General features: G+C 43.9%; 1 protein-coding gene across 1 annotated transcript in view; it reads left to right on the plus strand.

Moving 5' to 3' along the window:
- LOC309545643 (trifunctional purine biosynthetic protein adenosine-3-like) overlaps positions 1-23,169 on the plus strand; it is a 93,848-nt gene that overhangs the window by 59,271 nt on the left and 11,408 nt on the right. The window contains exons 14-15 of the mRNA XM_082244904.1: positions 9,950-10,102; positions 11,428-11,631. Of these exons, the coding sequence (XP_082101030.1) occupies positions 9,950-10,102; positions 11,428-11,631 (357 nt within the window). The remainder of the gene's footprint in view (positions 1-9,949; positions 10,103-11,427; positions 11,632-23,169) is intronic.

Consider the following 23,169-nt stretch of genomic DNA (forward strand, 5'->3'; position numbering starts at 1 on the left):
ATGATGAGCATTAAACCAATCCCGACATTTTTCGCGGGCAGTGATGCACCGCTTCTTCAGGGGAATAAGAATGTGTCAATGTACAGTGCCTGTATGATACAGTGACAACAAACAATTGTTATTAGTTCAAATGCATATATGTCTAACAACAAAAACAAAAAATGCATGCTAATATGGAACATCAAAGGGCATTCAGGGCCGTCACCATAGAGAGATCCACCACCAAACCAATTGGATAGAAAGCTCCCCAGAAAAAACGTCTCACCCGCGGATGTGGAGGGGCATAGGGGGTGGGATAGAGATGTAAGTGTGGTGAGCTAAGGAAGCTTCCACCGCCCGGTAAACAAGAAAGAAAAACCTGTTTATAGGTCTAACATATATACCTTATTCAGTGTCTGAGATAGACACGTTTGTATAGTCAAAAATGAAAAAGGTTAAGGGCAGGAGGTGTCAAACATGGCGGCCAAGTTGGAAAATACCCAGCGGGGTAATGATCTGTAGAGATGGAAATCAAACAAGTAGTGCATCTGTGATCCAAAATGCTGTATATTATGTCTCTGTTAAGTGATTAAAAAATAAGCGAAGGGGGGGCTTTACCTGCAAAGATGGAGGATAAGTCCTTCTTGGTAAAGATAGGTAACTAGGGATCTGAATAAAGCCCAAGTATGAGCTATTGCACTTGTATTACTTAGTCAGAGGGGTGAGGCCAGCCATCGCAGACATCTAAATAGCATATTTGGAGAGATCAACATATTACAAGGTGAAAAGAGAATCCATCTATCATCTGATAACAGGTACGCCAATATGGTTCTAAGTATCTTACCCGCGTGGGACCGCCATGTCCGCACACACCAGTTCCTGAGTGACTGAATGAGACGCTTAATCCCCCTAATATGGCCCTCAACCCGACACCACGCCGCGCATGACGTCACGCGTAACGTGGGCGGGTCAGGTCCTCAACTGCGCGCGCATCCGAAGAGGCGCATGCGTAGTGTCGCTCAGACCGGGCCGCAAAGGACAGCCCGGAAAGCGGCCACAACAACGCCGGACGGACAAACAACATCCGGCCAGCGGTGTGTGAGAGGACCACACATCCGCTGAGACGTCTGGAGAGCACGCCACCCAGTGGCAGGAGGAAAAACCACACACATGGATAGTGCCCAGGATGCACTTCGATCGCCAAACGAATCATAGCATGCATGTAAACAAATATGACAATGGACATGATAAGGAGATAAAGTAATGGCGAAAAAAACACCTATTAATTTTTGTGTAAAATATAAAGTTATAATCCTCAAAGTAAATAGTTATTATAAAGGAAACTTATAGGAAACAATAAGTTCCCCATAGTTTCTACAAAAGGATACCATGTTATGGAGAACTGAAATCCTCCAGCACACGGGAAATTTGACATCATAAAAAATAAAACATATCATAATATTAAGTATTAACTACTACAGCGATTGGAGATATAAAATCCCAGAGAGACATCAACTCGAAGAATGAGGATATAAAGTTTTCAATAATGAGAGTGATTGGCAGACTCACCATTCTCCAGAGTCACATCTGCGGTGCCACAGGGGGTGGATGGTCCAGAGATGAATCGTGGGCAAATAAGGGGCAGAGACGTCCAGCAACTAACATCGACCGGGCTCAAGAGCAATCCAAAAATGTATATAGAATGTATATGAAAAAAGGGGAGAAAAAAAGGAAGGAATAGACCATTGGGGAAAAGACCACTTTAACCCAAGAAAGGTTTGTAAGTCAGAACCTTTCATATTAGCATGCATTTTTTGTTTTTGTTGTTAGACATATATGCATTTGAACTAATAACAATTGTTTGTTGTCACTGTATCATACAGGCACTGTACATTGACACATTCTTATTCCCCTGAAGAAGCGGTGCATCACTGCCCGCGAAACATGTCGGGATTGGTTTAATGCTCATCATTGGACCTATTTATCTTCATTATCATTATTGCCTTATGTTCAATACATTGTTCTTCTTGTATATGTCAAATTATTTGCATCTATGTTGTATTTTTTGTCTTGTATTTTAAAGATGTTATGTCAATAAATATTTCTAGTTTTTAAACTATGTACTTATTATTTTGAACTACCTGGTACCTTCAAAGTCCCACCAGCCCTCCCATTTTTTCGCATCTTCATTTGTTTTTCCCTTCCTCTTTCCTTCTCCATTTTTCCCAGTTCCCTACCCTTTTTCCTTTTCCCCCCCCCCCTTTTTTTGTTTCCCTTCCCCTATCCCCCCTTTTTTTCTCTCCTTATTTTTATCTTTCTTTCCCTCCTTTTCTTCCCTTCCCCCCCTTTCTCTCCCCCTTTTCCCCTTCCCCCTTTCCTTTCCATCCTTCTTTTTCTCCCTTCCCCTTTTCTTACATGTTTCTCTTCTTTCTCATGTCCTCTTACCCCAGCACCTACCTGTACACCTCAGGTTCCAGCTGTGGGTTTCACTCTTTGGGATACCTTTCCCAGTATAGATTCTATACAGATTAGGGATGTGGTACCTTTTGTTTATAACTCTATAAAACAAACACACTTTTTCAATTAATTTTAGGTGGATAACACACCTGAGGGCGCCTTCCTTTTTGGCTACATGCCAAGTGTTTGTAAAATTGTATTGCTTTATAGCATTTTCTATATGAACATATCACTTGGATTATATGCTCAGCCTTTTATTGATATCTCAGAGAGACAGTAATTCTAGTTTTGTTTTTGTTTCCCGTGGCACACACTCTGGTTCGGAGTAGTTGTGCTTTTTTTCTCCAGCTTCGCATCCTGTGAGGTCGTTGGTGGTCGTTTGGTCCGAAATTGTGGGCACAGGCATGGACTTGCTAGGCACAGCATGGACCGGTTTCATGACAGGTATACAATCCACGTGTGAATCTCATACCAAAACAGAGGAAGACCTAAGGACCTATCTAGGCAAAATGTATAACTTATTAAAACGCAAATCACATCTTTACTGGCATATCGAGTATTTCCTCAAGTACATTGATGAGAATATCAGTCCACAAGGGCTGAGGATACACACGCTCCCTACTTTGAGAGACCCATCTGAGACTTTCAAAAAAGAATGGGAGAGTATACTTAATACATGTAGTCAAGATTTGATGAAATCACTCGTGACCCAGTATAAGGTGGATATGACAGCGTTAGACATTGAAATAGATCAAATGAATACCAAATATAAACAGGTCTTCGAGGCCCCTAATTTTGCTCCAGCTTGGACAGAGGTGAAGGCCAAACTAGAGGTTATGAATAAAGAAATTATTCATAAAAAACAAGTTAAGTTCCAAAAAGACAAACAAGCCTTCAATGAAGGCTATGCCTATAAATGGAATCTTAAAACCCGCCCCTTATATACACACCGCACACGCACTACCAATCACGCAGATATCACGGATGATAATGTAGAATCTGATTCTAGCCTGGCCAGTTCCCTTTCGCACCAATCACGAGCACCACGATCAGGCCCCCCTGCTCCCAACAAACGCACTAAGGCCCAGAAACGAGGACGAGGCAGTGCTGGTCCTTCACCCACTTTACCCTCGAGTCAAAATAAGAAAAAACCTGATACACTCGCTAATCTAAACACGTCCACGAGTCTACCAAACATAGCCCCTACACTACAGAAAGTACTAGCCAGAAACACTTCACTACCCTCTAACACTAGTGATTCCGCTTCCGCTATATCGGACGACGGTTTTTTAGAGCTACCCAATCCCCAAACACCCAGGAACACCAAACAGGGCAATCTAAACATGTACGTGAAACCCAAAACAACCTAAATAATTTCAACACACACATTAATGCCTCAAACAAACTTAATATTATTAACTTAACCCCGTTTGACTTGACCCCTGTCCAAGAACAAGTGCTTGGCCTGGGTCTAGGCTTTTGCCCTTCCAGGGCTATTGATACTTCTGAAACTATAAAAGATCTACACCTGTTTGCAAGAAATCTTACTTTTAAATTTATGTTTGACAAAGATAGGAAACAAAAAAACTTAGAAAAACAACTGGCCGAACAGACCAGGCACTTGACCATGGCTGAGAGTCGGGCCATCAAGGACCTAGTTCTGTTATATGAAGAGGGCAACACGGAAGTTGTGTCCATGATTGACTCAGTGGATTCACCTGATGAAACCCCTCCTCCTCCTACTTCTCAAATCATCTCAAAAAAGGTTTTCAAACCGAAATCAGAGAAATTTCCTGATCTATCGAACAATGCTAACATCTGGACGTTCGTTCAACGGGTGTCCAGAGACTTAAAAACGACTTCTTTGCCCCCCATCCCTAGAAACCTCACTAGAGATCAGGCCCTGGCTCTATCCTCACTTCAAAACAATAAAGATATCCTTATTAAACAATCAGACAAGGGGGGTAACATAGTTGTTATGACTCCTCCCCAGTATGAAACCATGTGTCTAGAAGTCTTGTGCAACCGGCAATGGTACCTGCCCATTGAGCCTGGTTGCATTGAGGACTTCATTTGTGAATACAGGTCCCTGTGTTTTGAGGCCCTTTCCCAGGGCCTCATAGACAGGGATACGTATAACTTTCTATCTACCAAATATCCCAAAACTCCGACCTTTTATACTTTGCCCAAGGTGCACAAGAGCCTGGTGCACCCTCCTGGGAGACCCATCGCCTCTGGCAACGAGTCGCTCACGGAGCACGCCAGCAAATTTGTGGACTCATTCTTACTTCCTCATGTCCTTGCACTTCCGTCCTATATCAGGGACACCACCGATCTTCTCAAACACCTTGAGGAGATTCAGGTCCCTCCGGATGCCCTGCTTGTAGCAATTGATATTGAGGCGTTATACTCCAGTATCCCGCACGACCAGGGCATCCGGATGGCCGAATCTTTCCTCAAGGAACAGGATTATAAGACCTGGCCCTTGATGGACTTTGTCCTCCGGTTATTAAGATTCATTCTCACGAGAAATTATTTTACCTTTTTGGAACAAACATACTTGCAGGTCCAGGGGGTAGCTATGGGCACTTGCTGCGCTCCCTCTTATGCGAATTTATATCTGGGTGCCTGGGAGAGGCTGGTCTTTTCGGACGAGAGAATGGAACAGTGGATGTCTCACATTTTAATTTGGTACAGGTTCATTGATGATCTGTTGATTATATGGACAGGTACAGTAGATGAACTTTCACTATTTTTGAAAGCCATTGACCATAACAATCTAAATCTTAAATTTACTTACACGTTTGACAGGCACATGATTTCATTCCTTGATCTGAACATCAGCCTCTCCCCGGATGGCCTCATTGACACGGACCTTTACCGCAAACCTAGTGCGGGTAATACCATTCTCAGCGCAGCAGGTGCCCATCCCGCCCCCCTGATTGCAAGCATCCCTTATGCCCAATATTTAAGGCTCCGTAGGAATTGTTCCATGGAGGCCAAGTTTTATGTCCAGGCTGGCCTGCTCCGTGAGCGACTCCTTGCCAGAGGATATTCTAAGACACTGCTCAGGAAGGCTTACAATAGAGCCATCACCTATTCGAGAGCTGATTTGCTTTACAAAACTACCTCCAAAAAAGATGATAAAAGTGTCAGATTTATTACCACATACTCTGCTCACGATGATGTTCTGCGAAAGATCCTGAAGCGCCACTGGCCGATTCTTACTCAAGACTTTACCCTTCACAAATATCTAAGTGCCAGACCTAGTCTGGTGTTTAGACGATCAATGTCCCTTAGAGACTGTTTAACTAAAAGTCACTATACAAAAGAATCTACCAAGGTGGGTCTCCCAAAGGGTACATACCGCTGTGGTTCTTGTGATAAATGTCCTTGGATAAGGGTCGGTACGGGTATTCGCTTGCCCAGTGGAAAGTGGTTTCAGTCCAGACATCATGCCGACTGCAACACTCAGGGGGTTATTTACCTCATGAGTTGTTGCTGTGGGGCATTCTATGTCGGCAAGACCATTCGGAAATTGAGCAAGCGTATAGGTGATCATATCTATCACTCTGAGGGAGGTACAATACAAACGAGCGTCACACGTCACATAGCTTTTTGCCACAAGTATGATAACTCCATGGTCTCGTTTTTTGCTTTGGAAGTGATCCCCCAGGATCCCCGTGGGGGAAACTGGGACAAACGGATTCTACAAAGGGAATCGTATTGGATAGAGTCCCTGGAGGCTACCATACCCCCTGGGATCAATGAGGTTCTGACTTACAAACCTTTCTTGGGTTAAAGTGGTCTTTTCCCCAATGGTCTATTCCTTCCTTTTTTTCTCCCCTTTTTTCATATACATTCTATATACATTTTTGGATTGCTCTTGAGCCCGGTCGATGTTAGTTGCTGGACGTCTCTGCCCCTTATTTGCCCACGATTCATCTCTGGACCATCCACCCCCTGTGGCACCGCAGATGTGACTCTGGAGAATGGTGAGTCTGCCAATCACTCTCATTATTGAAAACTTTATATCCTCATTCTTCGAGTTGATGTCTCTCTGGGATTTTATATCTCCAATCGCTGTAGTAGTTAATACTTAATATTATGATATGTTTTATTTTTTATGATGTCAAATTTCCCGTGTGCTGGAGGATTTCAGTTCTCCATAACATGGTATCCTTTTGTAGAAACTATGGGGAACTTATTGTTTCCTATAAGTTTCCTTTATAATAACTATTTACTTTGAGGATTATAACTTTATATTTTACACAAAAATTAATAGGTGTTTTTTTCGCCATTACTTTATCTCCTTATCATGTCCATTGTCATATTTGTTTACATGCATGCTATGATTCGTTTGGCGATCGAAGTGCATCCTGGGCACTATCCATGTGTGTGGTTTTTCCTCCTGCCACTGGGTGGCGTGCTCTCCAGACGTCTCAGCGGATGTGTGGTCCTCTCACACACCGCTGGCCGGATGTTGTTTGTCCGTCCGGCGTTGTTGTGGCCGCTTTCCGGGCTGTCCTTTGCGGCCCGGTCTGAGCGACACTACGCATGCGCCTCTTCGGATGCGCGCGCAGTTGAGGACCTGACCCGCCCACGTTACGCGTGACGTCATGCGCGGCGTGGTGTCGGGTTGAGGGCCATATTAGGGGGATTAAGCGTCTCATTCAGTCACTCAGGAACTGGTGTGTGCGGACATGGCGGTCCCACGCGGGTAAGATACTTAGAACCATATTGGCGTACCTGTTATCAGATGATAGATGGATTCTCTTTTCACCTTGTAATATGTTGATCTCTCCAAATATGCTATTTAGATGTCTGCGATGGCTGGCCTCACCCCTCTGACTAAGTAATACAAGTGCAATAGCTCATACTTGGGCTTTATTCAGATCCCTAGTTACCTATCTTTACCAAGAAGGACTTATCCTCCATCTTTGCAGGTAAAGCCCCCCCTTCGCTTATTTTTTAATCACTTAACAGAGACATAATATACAGCATTTTGGATCACAGATGCACTACTTGTTTGATTTCCATCTCTACAGATCATTACCCCGCTGGGTATTTTCCAACTTGGCCGCCATGTTTGACACCTCCTGCCCTTAACCTTTTTCATTTTTGACTATACAAACGTGTCTATCTCAGACACTGAATAAGGTATATATGTTAGACCTATAAACAGGTTTTTCTTTCTTGTTTACCGGGCGGTGGAAGCTTCCTTAGCTCACCACACTTACATCTCTATCCCACCCCCTATGCCCCTCCACATCCGCGGGTGAGACGTTTTTTCTGGGGAGCTTTCTATCCAATTGGTTTGGTGGTGGATCTCTCTATGGTGACGGCCCTGAATGCCCTTTGATGTTCCATATTAGCATGCATTTTTTGTTTTTGTTGTTAGACATATATGCATTTGAACTAATAACAATTGTTTGTTGTCACTGTATCATACAGGCACTGTACATTGACACATTCTTATTCCCCTGAAGAAGCGGTGCATCACTGCCCGCGAAACATGTCGGGATTGGTTTAATGCTCATCATTGGACCTATTTATCTTCATTATCATTATTGCCTTATGTTCAATACATTGTTCTTCTTGTATATGTCAAATTATTTGCATCTATGTTGTATTTTTTGTCTTGTATTTTAAAGATGTTATGTCAATAAATATTTCTAGTTTTTAAACTATGTACTTATTATTTTGAACTACCTGGTACCTTCAAAGTCCCACCAGCCCTCCCATTTTTTCGCATCTTCATTTGTTTTTCCCTTCCTCTTTCCTTCTCCATTTTTCCCAGTTCCCTACCCTTTTTCCTTTTTCCCCCCCCCTTTTTTTGTTTCCCTTCCCCTATCCCCCCTTTTTTTCTCTCCTTATTTTTATTTTTATCTTTCTTTCCCTCCTTTTCTTCCCTTCCCCCCCTTTCTCTCCCCCTTTTCCCCTTCCCCCTTTCCTTTCCATCCTTCTTTTTCTCCCTTCCCCTTTTCTTACATGTTTCTCTTCTTTCTCATGTCCTCTTACCCCAGCACCTACCTGTACACCTCAGGTTCCAGCTGTGGGTTTCACTCTTTGGGATACCTTTCCCAGTATAGATTCTATACAGATTAGGGATGTGGTACCTTTTGTTTATAACTCTATAAAACAAACACACTTTTTCAAGCATTTAAATCCTGACAGATGTTCTAGCAGTTTCCAGTTGCTTGGTGAGCAGCCCTGACCATAGATTGTAAGCTACTTGAAGGTCGGCACTGATGTGAACGTACAATATGTGTTAAGCGTAAATTGACAGCACTATATAAATAAATAATACATTTCCTACTCTATCAAAAAAAAAAAATGTTTGTTTTTTTTGGGTTTTCTTTGCTGAGGTTGGGCTCAGAACCCAAACATAAATGAAAATGAAATACCACTTTTAGGTGGACTAGCAATTTAAAATGAGCTTGTAGTCTACATCAGCCTTTCTCAACCCTTTTACCCCTCAGAAACTTCCAGTTCTTGAGGAACCCATACTAAAACCAATTTACTGGAGTACAGTGGGAAAAATGTAAATTACATTGGTGGTCAATAGGAAGATTGCCTACCCTGCAGTGTTGGTGTAATGGACTTGCAATAGTGGTTGGCAAGCTTACCTGTCCCTTCATGTCTGTATTACACTTCTGGTTCCTTTTTATCACCTCTACTTCCTGTTCCTGCCCCCACAGGTCATCACAGGAAGTCTATATTAACCAGTGCACTGCAGGTCTGCTTTGCTGTTCAACAGTGTTTGTTCCTGTTTCCAGTTTGCCGTGTGCTTGATCTACCTTTCTGTGTACCGACTTTGACTTGTCTCTGACTATTCCTGTTTGCCTGTTACCCTGACCTTTGGCCTGTCCCTTGGTTACCCTTGTCTGCTTGTTACCCCGACCTCGGCTTACCCATCACCATTCCGTGTGTCCTGGGTGGCTGCTTCCCTTCTCTCCCTACGGAGCGTGACCTGGGGGACCCCAGGGGCCGCGACCTGGGCCCAGCTGCAGCCAAGTCCATCCTCACCACTAGAGACTCTGGTGAACACCTGCTGGGTCTTAGACTCCGCGCCCTGGGGAATCTTGGGCTCACGTTCCGGTCCATCCGCAGCAGTCTGCTATCAGGTTCACTACCTTGCGCTGCGCCCCTGCCTTCAACAGGGAGCAGTTGTCACCTGGCCACAGGTGACCTGACAGTTGGTCAGAATGCCACCCGTAAAGGCAGCTTAAAAGGTCATCGGTGTAATGAAGCTGGCTCTGCCAAGCTTTTTTGGCCCTGGAACTATGCAGGCACCATCAAATGAAAGGTCCATCAGCCATAGCTCAAGGAACCCCTAGCAGCTTCTGGAGGAACCCCAGGGTTCCATAGAAACCTGAATGAGTATGATTGGTTTACATGCAGTTGAGGCCGCCATTATGACTGTTTTCAACAATATTAAGTATGCAGAACAGAATCGGGTGATGCCGGTGAGTCAAAAAATACCATACTGAACTCTTAGTTCTTTTTATAGGTGAAATAGTAATGAGCTCCACCTCAGTATACAGCCCCTCTCTACTCCGAGCTCTTCGATCTGGCCACATCAGAGCCTGCACTCCAATTACTGAAGGAGGGCTAGTAGGAAGCATCCTGCGATATCTACCAAGGTCCCTAGGAATTGTTATAGGTAAGCTGTCCCTATATGACAGATCGCATGAACTGGGTTTTGTATGTTTAAAAGTCGAATTCATGCAAATCTGATGTTTTATTAATAAGGGGAAGGTTGATGATAGGCGGAACGACTGAGATACTGTGAATGGTGGATGATAGGTGGAACCACTCAACTACAGCGGATGGTGGATGATAGGTGGAACCACTCAACTACAGCGGATGGTGGATGATAGGTGGAACCACTCAACTGCAGCGGATGGTGGATGATAGGTGGAGCCACTCAAATACAGCAGATGGTGGATGACAAATGGAACTACTCAACTACTATGGAATGGTGGATGATAAGGTGGAATCACTCAACTACTGCGGCGGGTGAATGATAGGTGGAACCACTCAACCATTTGTTACATATTTGGGGGACTCTGCTGATTAAATACCTCAACTGCAAACATTTCCATCTCTGCCCAGCTGCTTTAACCATTGTGAATGGGTTTGGGGGGGGGGGGGGGCAACAGAAGCAGGACACTTGGATTGGCAGTAGCTGTGCTAGGAAGAAGGCAGGAACTCCGCTATGCAGGAGATTCCAATGCATAGACTATGGTATCGATATTTCTCAGTGCAGCAAGGTCAGTCTTGGGTAGATTATTTAGGCGCAGGAGGGCTGAGAATGCAAATAATGGGTTAAGACAACTTAAAGAGATGCTGTCACCTACTAAAAAATGCATGCAAAAGTACACAATATTAATGTATTTTAAATGCTTACTTGCAGTGTTTTTCCTTTACATAAACTGTTTTTTTATTCACTTGCAATGTTCCTTTGAACTTCCAAGAAAATGTCACTACTTTAGGATGAATCTTCTCTCCCTCCTTACATGTCCTAGGCTTCTCCTCCTTTTGGGAGTATTTTATTTTTTTTTTTATTCTCTGTGCTGGTCCAGCTCATCTGCTCCTCCCTTCCCCTACTTATTTAACAGTGTATGCAGCTTTTGTTTAAGCTTATGCAGAAGTTTGCAGTTGGGTGAGGCTGGACAGTACACCCAGCAGTACAAATGCTGAGGGCGTATGGAACACAAACCTTTGTCCCCAGGTGCATAAAGTCCTAAAAGTTCATATCACTAGATGTACTGTCAAGTCCCAGCAGCTATCAGCCTCTCATAAAGTTTGACAGGCTGCTGGCAGTGGGGCTGCACAATGCACCTGTGCTCTGTCTGCACCCACAGCTAAACACCAGAGCCCCATGCACAAAGGCTAAATGTCCAATGTCCATGGGGCCTTAGGGTGGACTGACCCTTTAAGAATTTGCTCTCATGCTACCCTGGATCACTTTCTGTACTATTTCAGATGCTCTATGCTGGAAGATCCCTCCAGTGTATTCATGGCTGTACAAGGAGGGAGGTTTGTCAGAGAAGGAACTGGTGAACAACTTCAGCTGTGGGTTAGGTGCCGTGATCATTGCACAGAGGACCATGGCCCAGCAGATTCTAGTGGACATTCAGCAAGAAGAGGAGGCATGGTTAGTCGGAGGTCTAATCCAGAATACTTCAGGTAATTTCAGTAAAAAAAAAACTTCTCTCATATCAGCAGATATAGTCATCATGGATAAAGTGTTTTCTAAATGTATGGGACATGTGGAATCAACACAGAGACCTGTGATCCTAAATAGGAGGAGCATAGGCGCTCTGTGTTCATTCCAGAGAGAACATTGGTCTGCTGTGTTTACAACAGCAGACTGTCGTTCTCTCTCCATGGGAATCGGTATCCCTGCTGCCTAATGGAGGCTGGCGAGTGCTCCTGCGAATCGCCGTACAGGTGAGGTGGTTCGTGCAGCTGAGCCAGCCTACCACAGTATATCTGCGGCGGGCGGTCAGCAAGTGGTTAAAAATGCAACTTATCACAATGCACTTTATATGTACGTTGCCATGTGTGGTATTGTGTGTTAATGTGTATTGCCACAAAGCAAAGGTGTGAATGGGGCCTATGGTTTTAAGCGAGACAGACCTTATTAGACTTCTAGGATAAAAAAAAAAATAAAAAATCTGTAAAGAAGCCCCTTCTTAACCAACACCACCACAAAGCTACAAATTTGGTTATCTCTTGTCTCGAGTACTGCAACTGCCTTCTTGTTGGCCTGTCTTTAAGCAGAATATCCCTCTTTCATCTCATCATGAATGCTGCTGCTAGACTCACCCACCTTACCCGCCGCTCAGTGTCTGCTATGCTCCACAGAGGTTTGACTTATTCCTTGCTCTATTCAAAGCTATAAAAAATTATTTAGATACATTTTTGACATGGGTTCTACTTAAAGGGTCTTTGTAGGTATAATGTTGTAGTGATATAAACTGGCCAATCAAATTGCGTATCCGGGTCACGGCACCAATGTAGTGATATAATAGTAGTGGTAGTATTAATTAATTATTACTATAATGCAAGTTATTCTTGCAGCGACCCAGTTCTCCCAGGGAGATGCATTTATTGAGACTTCACAAAAGTCAACAGAGGTACATATAAGATGGATGACAGGACATTTCTTTCTCCTTCAGAGAACCCAGCTTCTCCTGTCATAACTTAGCCAAAACAACCCATTTCTAATATACTTTTTTTTCCTCATTGGTGACCAGGATAAGCAATTTGATTGGCCAGTTTTATTAGGCCTTTGATCTGCTTTTGTCTTTCTGGGTGGATAATGCCCCTTTGGCTATGGACAACTGCAGTCATAAAACCCTTCAGGAAATTTCCTAATTTGCATTCTTTGACTACTAATTAGGTTGGCTCTTCAAAGGCTGATGTGATCTTTTATTAAAATTAACATTGCACAGGGTCATTATCTGCTCCTTTGATATATAAAGTAGGGGTGCACCGATCCGACTTTTCTTTTCCCAATACCGATATCTGGCATTGTGTATCTGCCGACACCGATCCAGAACTACAAACATACACAATATGCATGCAGCTGCAGTACAGAGCAAAGCCGCTGCTTCATGTGTATGGCTCCTCCATTCACAGGTGGAGTGCATCTGATATCACTCCGCCTGTGAGCCGGACCTATACAGGAAGTAGCGGCTCCCATCCCATACTACTAATACACCAAGTAAGGGACGGCTGAGCCGGGACTCAGCAAAACCGGATCGGCCCGTGGATCGGTTAATTTTACCAATCCCCCGATCCAGCTACTGTGGCAGTATCGGCGCCGATATCCGATCCTAATATCGGATCGGTGCATCCCTAATATAAACGTCAACCTGGTTTGGTCAATCTCTGTTCTGGTCAACAAGTCCCCTTTGAAATGCCTAATTAGATAAATATCTATTCCCCAAATACCAATGTGGCATTACCTTACTTACTTTTTGATGTGTTAAATAGACTTGTCACTGGCCTGTCCCATATGCCTAAGTATGTGAACCCATCACACACTATATGTATGCACATATTATAATATATACAATACATACACACACACACACACACACATATATATATACTGTATGTCTATATGTATAGATGCCCATAAAATTGACTACAAATGTAGGTCTTTCTTTTTTTATCATCACTTGTCAAATGTCTCATCTACAGTTAGCTCCATGTATATTTGGGCACAATTTTAGCTTTTTTCAGGTATTTACCAAAACATATTTAAAGAGGAGCTCCAGCCACCTGTCAAAAAAATAAGTCAGCAGCTGCAAAAACTGTAGCTGCTGACTTTATATATAAAAAGCAGCCACTCACCTGTATCACGGTCCAGCGATGCACTTAGCCCAGTCGTCTTCATCCTCTGTCCTCCCTCGGTGGCGCGGACATCTTCACTACGGGCATCCAGCTGTGACAGCTTGTCTTCTGTTGTCTTCAACTTTTGTTGCTTGTCCCTTCCCCCCCAAAAAAGTGCCAATTGTGCAAGAGGAGCAGGGGAGAAGTGCTTAAAGCAGGAAATTCCTCTTTTGGGTGGAGTTATGCTTTAAGCTATAGTTTTATAATAGATGCAGGCTGAAAGTGAAAACTCTCAGGTTTAATTTGAGGGTATGTGCATCCAAATCGGAGGAAGCGTTTAGGAATTACAGCTCTTAGGAATAGTCATTCCCCCTTTTTCGAGGGACCAAAAGTAATTGGAAAATTGAATCAAAAGCTGTTTCTTGGCCAGGTGTGGGCTACTCCATTATTTCTTTATCAATTAAGCAGGTAAAAGGTCTGGAGTTGATTCTAAGCGTGGTATTTGCATTTGGAATCTATTGCTGTGAACCTACATCATGTGTTCAAAGGAGCTGTCCATGCAAGTGAAACAGGCCTTAGTAAAGCTTCAAAAACTAAACAAATCCATCTGTCACACCATGTCTGGGATTCGATCCTGAGATCTGGTGTTTCTTGGATGGTTCCCTATTGCCTGTGCCACTGTTTGGATGCTGGCCCCACCCTGTGTCCAGCTGTTGGCTGTCATCCAATCTAGTGATCCTATAAATCTTTGACTTCCCCTTCCCGTCTTCGCCCTAGTATAGGTCTTGTTCCCTGCTTGTTGGTGGTAACTTGTATTTCGTTGACTGCTGTTGCTGACTCTGCCTGTTCCTGACCTTGCCTCTTGGACTACCCCTTTGGATTTCGTTGATTGCTGTTGCCAACTCTGCCTGTTCCTGACCTTGCCTCGTTGGACTAATCCTTCGGATGTTCACTGATCTTGGTTCGCTGACTTCTCTCTCTACTAACCGTGAGTGCTTGTTTGGTGTTCCTTAAAATAGCCTGTGTGCACTTTCTATTGAGGTCCCCATATTTCTGGCTGTAGGATCTCAACCGCCCTTCCACCTTATACTGGGATAAGAAGACTACCAATCAGGAAACCGGAGCGACGGTTAGACTCTCCTGATAGACCTGACATTATACTAGGGCCAGATGGGCCTCAGCGAGTTGGTGCAGGCGGTCTCTCTTCAGGGACAACTGTTGGGGGAGAAGGCCAATTGTGTGCAGGCGTTAGAGGGGAAATTGGATGTTATCACAACTGTGTTATCCTCCTTGTCTACTGCACGGGGTTCTAGGCCCGCTACTTCTAGTAACCAAGAGTCTGGGGCTAGGGAACCTGTTGTCGTGTCTAGCCCCCAGGGTGCTTCCGCTCCTAAGATTCCCCCCCCCCCCCTGAGAAGTACGATGGAAACCCTTTGGATTGCAGGGGTTTTCTCAACCACTGCCGCTTGCATTTTAGGAACCATAAGAACCAACCTTTTCTGTTTGCCTCTGCTCAAGCCAAGTTGACTTTCAATATTTCCTTGCTGAAGGGCAGAGCTTTGTCCTGGGTGTCCCCTCTTCTTGAGAAAGATTTGCCTATTCTTCTGATTATCTCAAAGTTATGAAAACCTTTGAAAAATTATTTGATGTTCCTGGCAGAGTATCAGCAGCCGAGTCCTGTGTTCTCAATCTACATCAGGGTAAACGCACAGTAGCATCTTATGCCACTGAATTCCGCACGCTTGCGACAGAAACTACTTGGGATGATTGCACTCTTAAGGCTGCCTTCCGCAGAGGGTTTGCAGAGCATATAAAGGATGAATTAACCTAATGTGAGGTAGCAGTGGCTCTGGAGCATTTCATCAATTTATGTATCTTGGTGGACACTCGCTTCTCTGAACGCCAGTTAGAGAGAGGGCGCCAGAGACAATTTTTTTCCTCACAGGTTTGGTGCTAAATGTCCCCCTTAGCAATCACTAGCCCCTTCTGTCCCTTCTTCTGTTGGGTCTAAGGAAGAACCCATGGACGTAGGGGCCATGCATTTTTCTGACAATGAACGTACCAAATACAGGACCCTAGGCCTCCGTCTATATTGTGGAAAGCCGGGTCACCTCCTGCATACTTGTCCGGTTCGGTCGGAAAACTTCTGGGCTTAATGGGTGTTCGAGGAGCCCCATTAGGCCATGCCATTTTGAATCCTCCTCAAGAGAAACTAGTAGTTCCTATATCCTTGTCCTGGAATGATAAGTGCTGTTCCACAGTTGCTTTTATAGATTCCGGTGCTGGTGGGGTATTTCTCGATGCAGCAGTGGTTAAGAGTCTTCTAATTCCAACTGTTCCTAAAGACCCACCGCTCTGTATAACTACTCTGGGCGGACACCCTCTTAGTGACGTTCTTATTGCTCGTGAATCCAAGCCTCTTTCCATCATGTTGGGTGCCCTGCATTTTGAAGTCTTATCATTTGACGCCATTCTGCCTCCTAAGTACCCAGTAATTCTTGGTTATCCTTGGTTGTGTAAGCACAACCCGTCTATTGACTGGTCCTCTGGTCAAATTTCTGCCTGGAGTGCTTCCTGTCATGTCAACTGTCTCCAGAAGGTAGTACGTGATGTGTCCATTCATTTGGTTAATACTGCCCCTGGATTACCTGAAGCCTATGCCGATTTTGCTGACGTGTTTTCTGAAAAGGAAGCAGAGGTTCTGCCTCCCCATCGCCCTTATGACTGCGCTATTGATTTGCTACCTGGGGCTCCCCTACCTAAAGCGAGAACCTATCCCCTCAGCCTCGCGGAGACTAAGGTGATGGTGTAGAGTACATCGAAGACAGTCTAAGGAAGGGTTTTATTTGCCCTTCCACATCTCCCATGTGGGCAGGATTCTTTTTTTTTGGAAAAAAAAGATGGAGGACTTAGGCCCTGTGTTGACTACAAGACTCTCAATCGTATCACGGTAAAGAATCGGTATCCTCTCCCCTTAATCACTGAACTGTTTGACTATGTGCAAGGATCTAAATCTTTACCAAACTGGACCTTTGTTCTGCCTATCTCATTAGAATCAAAGCAGGAGACGAATGGAAGACCGGAAGACCGCGTTCAACACTTGTAAAGGGCATTATGAGTGCCATGTGATGCCATTTGGCCTTTGCAATGCCCCAGCTGTTCGTGAACAACATTTTCAGGGATCTACTCGACACTTTCATTGTCCTATACTTGGACGATATACTCGTTCACTCTAAGGATTTATAGCATCATCGCTGCCATGTACGCACGGTTCTAGGCATAGGCATAGGTTGTACGCCAAACTTTCTAAGTGCTCCTTTGAACTACTAGAAATACCCTTCCTGGGTAATATAATTTAGTTCGAAGGATTCCAGCTGGATTCCAAAAAGATCAATGCAATCTTACTATGGCCCAGACGACCACTTTAAGAGATATTCAGCGATTCATTGGGTTCTGTAATTATTATCAAATGTTTATCAAGAACTTTTCCAAGATTCTGGCTCCCATCACTGCTCTCACTAAGAAAGGGACCAACTGCTCTCAGTGGCCTCCGTAAGCTCTGGAGGAGTTCGATCTTTTAAAGTCTGCCTTTTGCTCTGCTCCTGTACTCCGCCATCCTCAGCCATTTGCCCAATTTTTCTTGAATGTCGATGCCTCCAAAGTAGGCACCGGAGCAGTATTGTCTTAATGAGAACCTACTTCCAAAAGACTTCATCCGGTCGCCTTCTTCTCCAAAAAGTTCTCTGTCGCAGAACAAAATTACGACATAGTGAATAGAGAGCTTTTGGCTATAAAGCTAGCATTCTCCGAATGGAGACACTTATTAGAAGGTACGGAAATTCCAGTTGTGGTTTCTTACTGACCAAAAGAATCAAACCTACTTGGAGAAAGCTAAAAGACTAAATTCCAGACAAGTCCACTGGGCACTTTATTCTCCCTGTTTAAATATTGTGACAGGAAGTCAGGTAAATCTATGGGTGTTGTCACAGACGGGAGATACATTTCTGCTTGGTTTAGATAATTCATCAATTACTATAGGGTGTCGGCTGCAGAGGTAGGCAGGAAGGTGTACGGAAGTTGAAAAACCTTCAGCTGTTCAGAATGAGGCCATTAAGGCCTCTATAAGTTACCAAGAGCATGACTAGTGATTGCTGTCTCCTGAAGCTGTGTGAGCTGGGGAGAGCAGTCAGATGAGAGACTTCTAAAGGTGAGATGTTGAACTTTTTCTGTGTAAAGAAAACACAAATGGACATTTGAGTGTCTGCTGTAGGATCAGCAGTGTCTGCCCAACAGTAGGTTGGGAAGACTCTTTAGGTAGGTTCCTGTGTGTGAGAAGGTAGAGGCCCACAGCGGCCAGGATTTATTTTGTGTTTTATTTTGATTTTTTTATGTTTTTGCTGCATGCACTTGTTTGAAGAAATTGGAAGAATAAACCATAAACTGTTGTTTTCAACCACTCCTCGGCTATCTCCCTGTGTAACGAACCCCCCAAAGGGGTCCTCCACACCCGCTACCGAGCTAATCCCTCACAATATGTAGTAACATACATTCCGGGCACCAAGAACGTCAAGGCCGATGCCCTGTCTCGGCAATTTCCTTGTGAGAGTCTTCAAGTAGCTCCGGATCATATTGTTCCTCCTGAAAAAATTATTACTCAACTGGATACAAATCTACAAAGGAACTTGTTGGTTGCCCAATCTCAAGCACCTTCTAATCTCTCAGTTCTGCCCAATACCTTGTTTGTTCCCCTTGAACTACGGAAAGAAGTTTTTCAATGGGCCCATGGGAAGAAGATATCAGGACACCCTGGTATCAATCAAGCCTTCCTATGCCTGAAACCCCTGGTCTGGTGGCCTACTCTAAAGAGGGATGTTATAGCCTTTTTTAAAGCTTGTTCGGTTTGTGCGACCATCAAAATGCATCAATCTGTTCCACAAGGTCTACTTCAACCCTTACCAGTACCTAGAGCTCCCTAGACTCATATTAGCATGGACTTTATCGTGGACTTGCCCTCCTCCAGTCGGAATACCGCCATTTGGGTTGTAGTTAATCGATTTTCTAAGTTAGCCCACTTCATTCCCATGCCCGCATTACCTTCTGCCCCCAGCTTGGATTTTCCCTTCCTTGAAAATGTCATCCGTTTACACGGCATCCCGGTCGATTTTGTTAGTGACAGAGGCCCTCAATTTATATGCTCATTTTGGAGGGCCGTTTGCAAACTTCTGGTGATCCAGAATTCCTTGTCTTCGGGATACCATCCCCAATCTAATAGCCAAATGGAAAGGGTCAATCAAGATTTTCTGGCTGTAGGATCTCAACCGCCCTTCCACCTGATACTGGGATAAGAAGACTACTGGTCAGGAAACCGGAGGGATGGTTTAGAGTCTCCTGACAGACCTGACACCATCGGAGAGATAGCAGCAACAATAGGAGTGGCCAAACCAACAGTTTGGTACATTCTGAGAAAAGAGGAACGCACTGGTGAGCTCAGCAACATAAAAAGGTCTGGACGTTCACGGAAGAAAACATTGGTGGATGATCGCAGGATCCTCTCTATGGTAAAGAAAAACCCATTCACAACATCCAGACGAGTGAAGGACACTCTCCAGGAGGTGAACGTATCATTGTCAAATCAAGAGAAGACTTCACGAGAGCAAATACAGAGGGTTCGCCACAAGGTCCAAACCACTCATAAGCCTGAAGAATAGAGATGTATAGAACTGTTCGCCGGCGAACAGTTCCCGGCGAACTTAGCATGTTCGCGTTCGCCGCTGCCGGCGAACATATGCGATGTTCGGTCCGCCCCCCATAAGACATCATTGAGGCAAACTTTGACCCTGAACTTTACAGTCAGCAGACACATTTCCAGCCAATCAGCATACCTCCCTCCCACACCCTCCCACCTCCTATAAATAAGCAAGGGCAGCATCCATCTTAGATCATTCTGAAGCAGTGTGTGTAGTGAGAGTAGGGAGAGAGCTGCTGCTGCTGCTGCTGCTGCTGCTGTTAAGCTAGGGACAGTTAGTCAGTGTTCCTGGTCTTGCAGTGTTCTTGGTCCACTACTGCTGTAATATCAGCACCCCAAAAAGCCCTTCTAAGGGCTGGTATTTGTGTTTTTTTTTTTTTTTTTTTATATATATATATATATATATATATATATATATATACCTAGCGTCCCCAAAAGCCCTTTTAAGGGCTGGTAATTGAGTTGTTTCTTCTTATATATATATATATATCTATATCTATCTAGTGTCCCCAAAAGCCCTTTTAAGGGCTGGTAATTGAGGATTTTTTTTTATTTATATATATACATATATATATATATATAGTGTCCCCAAAAGCCCTTTTAAGGGCTGGTAAGGTAATAGAGTTTTTTCTTTATATATATATCTATATATATCTATTGTACACTGCAGTTGCCTGCCCGCTGTGTGTGAGAGGCCACAGACCTACCACAGACTGTACTGTGTGCACACCACACTCATTTCGGGTGGCACAGGCACAGTACCTTGCATTTTAAAAAATATTTTTTTTTTCCTCTGTCATAATTGCAGTGAGTGCTGTGTCAGGTCCACAGAGTGCACTGTACCCACTGCAGTGCACTGCCCACCACTGATATATATACGGTGGCACAGCATCTTGTTGCAATAAATTGAAAAAAAAAAATATTTTTTATTATTGCAGTTGCCTGGGCTGCCAGTTACTGTCAGGTCCACAGAGTGTACTGTGCCCACTGCAGTGCCACTGTGTGCCCACCCACCACTGATATATAAGGTGGCACAGCAGCTTGCAAAGTAAAAAAAATATATATTTTTTTTAATTGCAGTTGCCTGGGTGCCAGTGACTGCTGTCAGGTCCACAGAGAGTGTACTGTGCCACTGCCCACCCACCACTGATATATAAGGTGGCACAGCAGCTTGCAAAGTAAAATAAAATATATTTTTTTAAAATTGCAGTTGCCTGGGTGCCAGTGACTGCTGTCAGGTCCACAGAGAGTGTACTGTGCCACTGCCCACCCACCACTGATATATAAGGTGGCACAGCAGCTTGCAAAGTAAAAAAAAATATATTTTTTTTTAAATTGCAGTTGCCTGGGTGCCAGTGACTGCTGTCAGGTCCACAGAGAGTGTACTGTGCCACTGCCCACCCACCACTGATATATAAAGTGGCACAGCAGCTTGCAAAGTAAAAAAAATATATATATATTTTTTAAATTGCAGTTGCCTGGGTGCCAGTGACTGCTGTCAGGTCCACAGAGAGTGTACTGTGCCACTGCCCACCCACCACTGATATATATGCCTGCAAGAGAAAAAGCCAGCCGCAGAGAAGCCGTATTCCTGAAAATATAAGAAAAATGCTGTTTTTTAGGGGTTCTGGACATGCTACAGAGCTGAAACTTGACAGGTACACTTTTTAGACCCCCCAGACACTAAATACAAAAAATGACATGCCTGCCTAAAAAAATGCCCGCTAAATGCCTGCAAGAGAAAAAGCCAGCCGCAGAGAAGCCGTATTCCTGAAAATATAAGAAAAATGCTGTTTTTTAGGGGTTCTGGACATGCTACAGAGCTGAAACTTGACAGGTACACTTTTTAGACCCCCCAGACACTAAATACAAAAAATGACATGCCTGCCTAAAAAAATGCCCGCTAAATGCCTGCAAGAGAAAAAGCCAGCCGCAGAGAAGCCGTATTCCTGAAAATATAAGAAAAATGCTGTTTTTTAGGGGTTCTGGACATGCTACAGAGCTGAAACTTGACAGGTACACTTTTTAGACCCCCCAGACACTAAATACAAAAAATGACATGCCTGCCTAAAAAAATGCCCGCTAAATGCCTGCAAGAGAAAAAGCCAGCCGCAGAGAAGCCGTATTCCTGAAAATATAAGAAAAATGCTGTTTTTTAGGGGTTCTGGACATGCTACAGAGCTGAAACTTGACAGGTACACTTTTTAGACCCCCCAGACACTAAATAGAAAAAATGACATGCCTGCCTAAAAAAATGCCCGCTAAATGCCTGCAAGAGAAAAAGCCAGCCGCAGAGAAGCCGTATTCCTGAAAATATAAGAAAAATGCTGTTTTTTAGGGGTTCTGGACATGCTACAGAGCTGAAACTTGACAGGTACACTTTTTAGACCCCCCAGACACTAAATACAAAAAATGACATGCCTGCCTAAAAAAATGCCCGATAAATGCCTGCAAGAGAAAAAGCCAGCCGCAGAGAAGCCGTATTACTGAAAATATAAGAAAAATGCTGTTTTTTAGGGGTTCTGGACATGCTACAGAGCTGAAACTTGACAGGTACACTTTTTAGACCCCCCAGACACTAAATACAAAAAATGACATGCCTGCCTAAAAAAATGCCCGCTAAATGCCTGCAAGAGAAAAAGCCAGCCGCAGAGAAGCCATATTCCTGAAAATATAAGAAAAATGCTGTTTTTTAGGGGTTCTGGACATGCTACAGAGCTGAAACTTGACAGGTACACTTTTTAGACCCCCCAGACACTAAATACAAAAAATGACATGCCTGCCTAAAAAAATGCCCGATAAATGCCTGCAAGAGAAAAAGCCAGCCGCAGAGAAGCCATATTCCTGAAAATATAAGACAAATGCTGTTTTTTAGGGGTTCTGGACATGCTACAGAGCTGAAACTTCACAGGTACACTTTTTAGACCCCCCAGATGCTAAATCCAAAGAAATTTTTTATTTTTATTTTTTTTTAATTTTTCCAATAATTGGCTCTCTATCAAAAAATTATAATTTTTAAGAACTTTTTTTTGCGTGATCCCTCTCCGGCATGCCACAGTCCAGGTGTTAGTCCCCTTGAAACAACTTTTCCATCACTATTGTGGCCAGAAAGAGTCCCTGTGTGTTTTAAAATTCGCCTGCCTATTGAAGTCTATGGCGGTTCGCCCGGTTCGCCGGTTCGCGAACATTTGCCGATGTTCGCGTTCGCCGTTCGCGAACGGCGAATTTTAGGTTCGCGACATCACTACTGAAGAATAGAAAAGCCAGATTAGACTTTGCCAAAAAAAACTCCAAAAAAGCCAGACCAATTCTGGAAAAGCATTCTTTGGGCGGATGAAACCAAGAATAATCTGTACCAGAATGACGTAAAGAAAAAAAAAGCGCGTAGAAGGCTTGGAATGACATCCAAAGCACACAATGTCATCTGTAAAACATGATGGGGGCAGTGTGATGGCTTGGGCATGCATGGCTTCCAGTGGCACTGGGTCATTGTTTTTTTTTGATGATGTGAGAAGACAGAAGCAGCCGGATGAATTCTGCAGTGTTTAGAGATACAGTGGGTACGGAAAGTATTCAGACCCCCTTAAATTTTTCACTCTTTGTTATATTGCAGCCATTTGCTAAAATCATTTAAG

This window comes from Pelophylax lessonae, assembly GCF_965119305.1.
Source record: "Pelophylax lessonae genome assembly, chromosome: 2".
Lineage (NCBI taxonomy): Eukaryota > Metazoa > Chordata > Amphibia > Anura > Ranidae > Pelophylax > Pelophylax lessonae.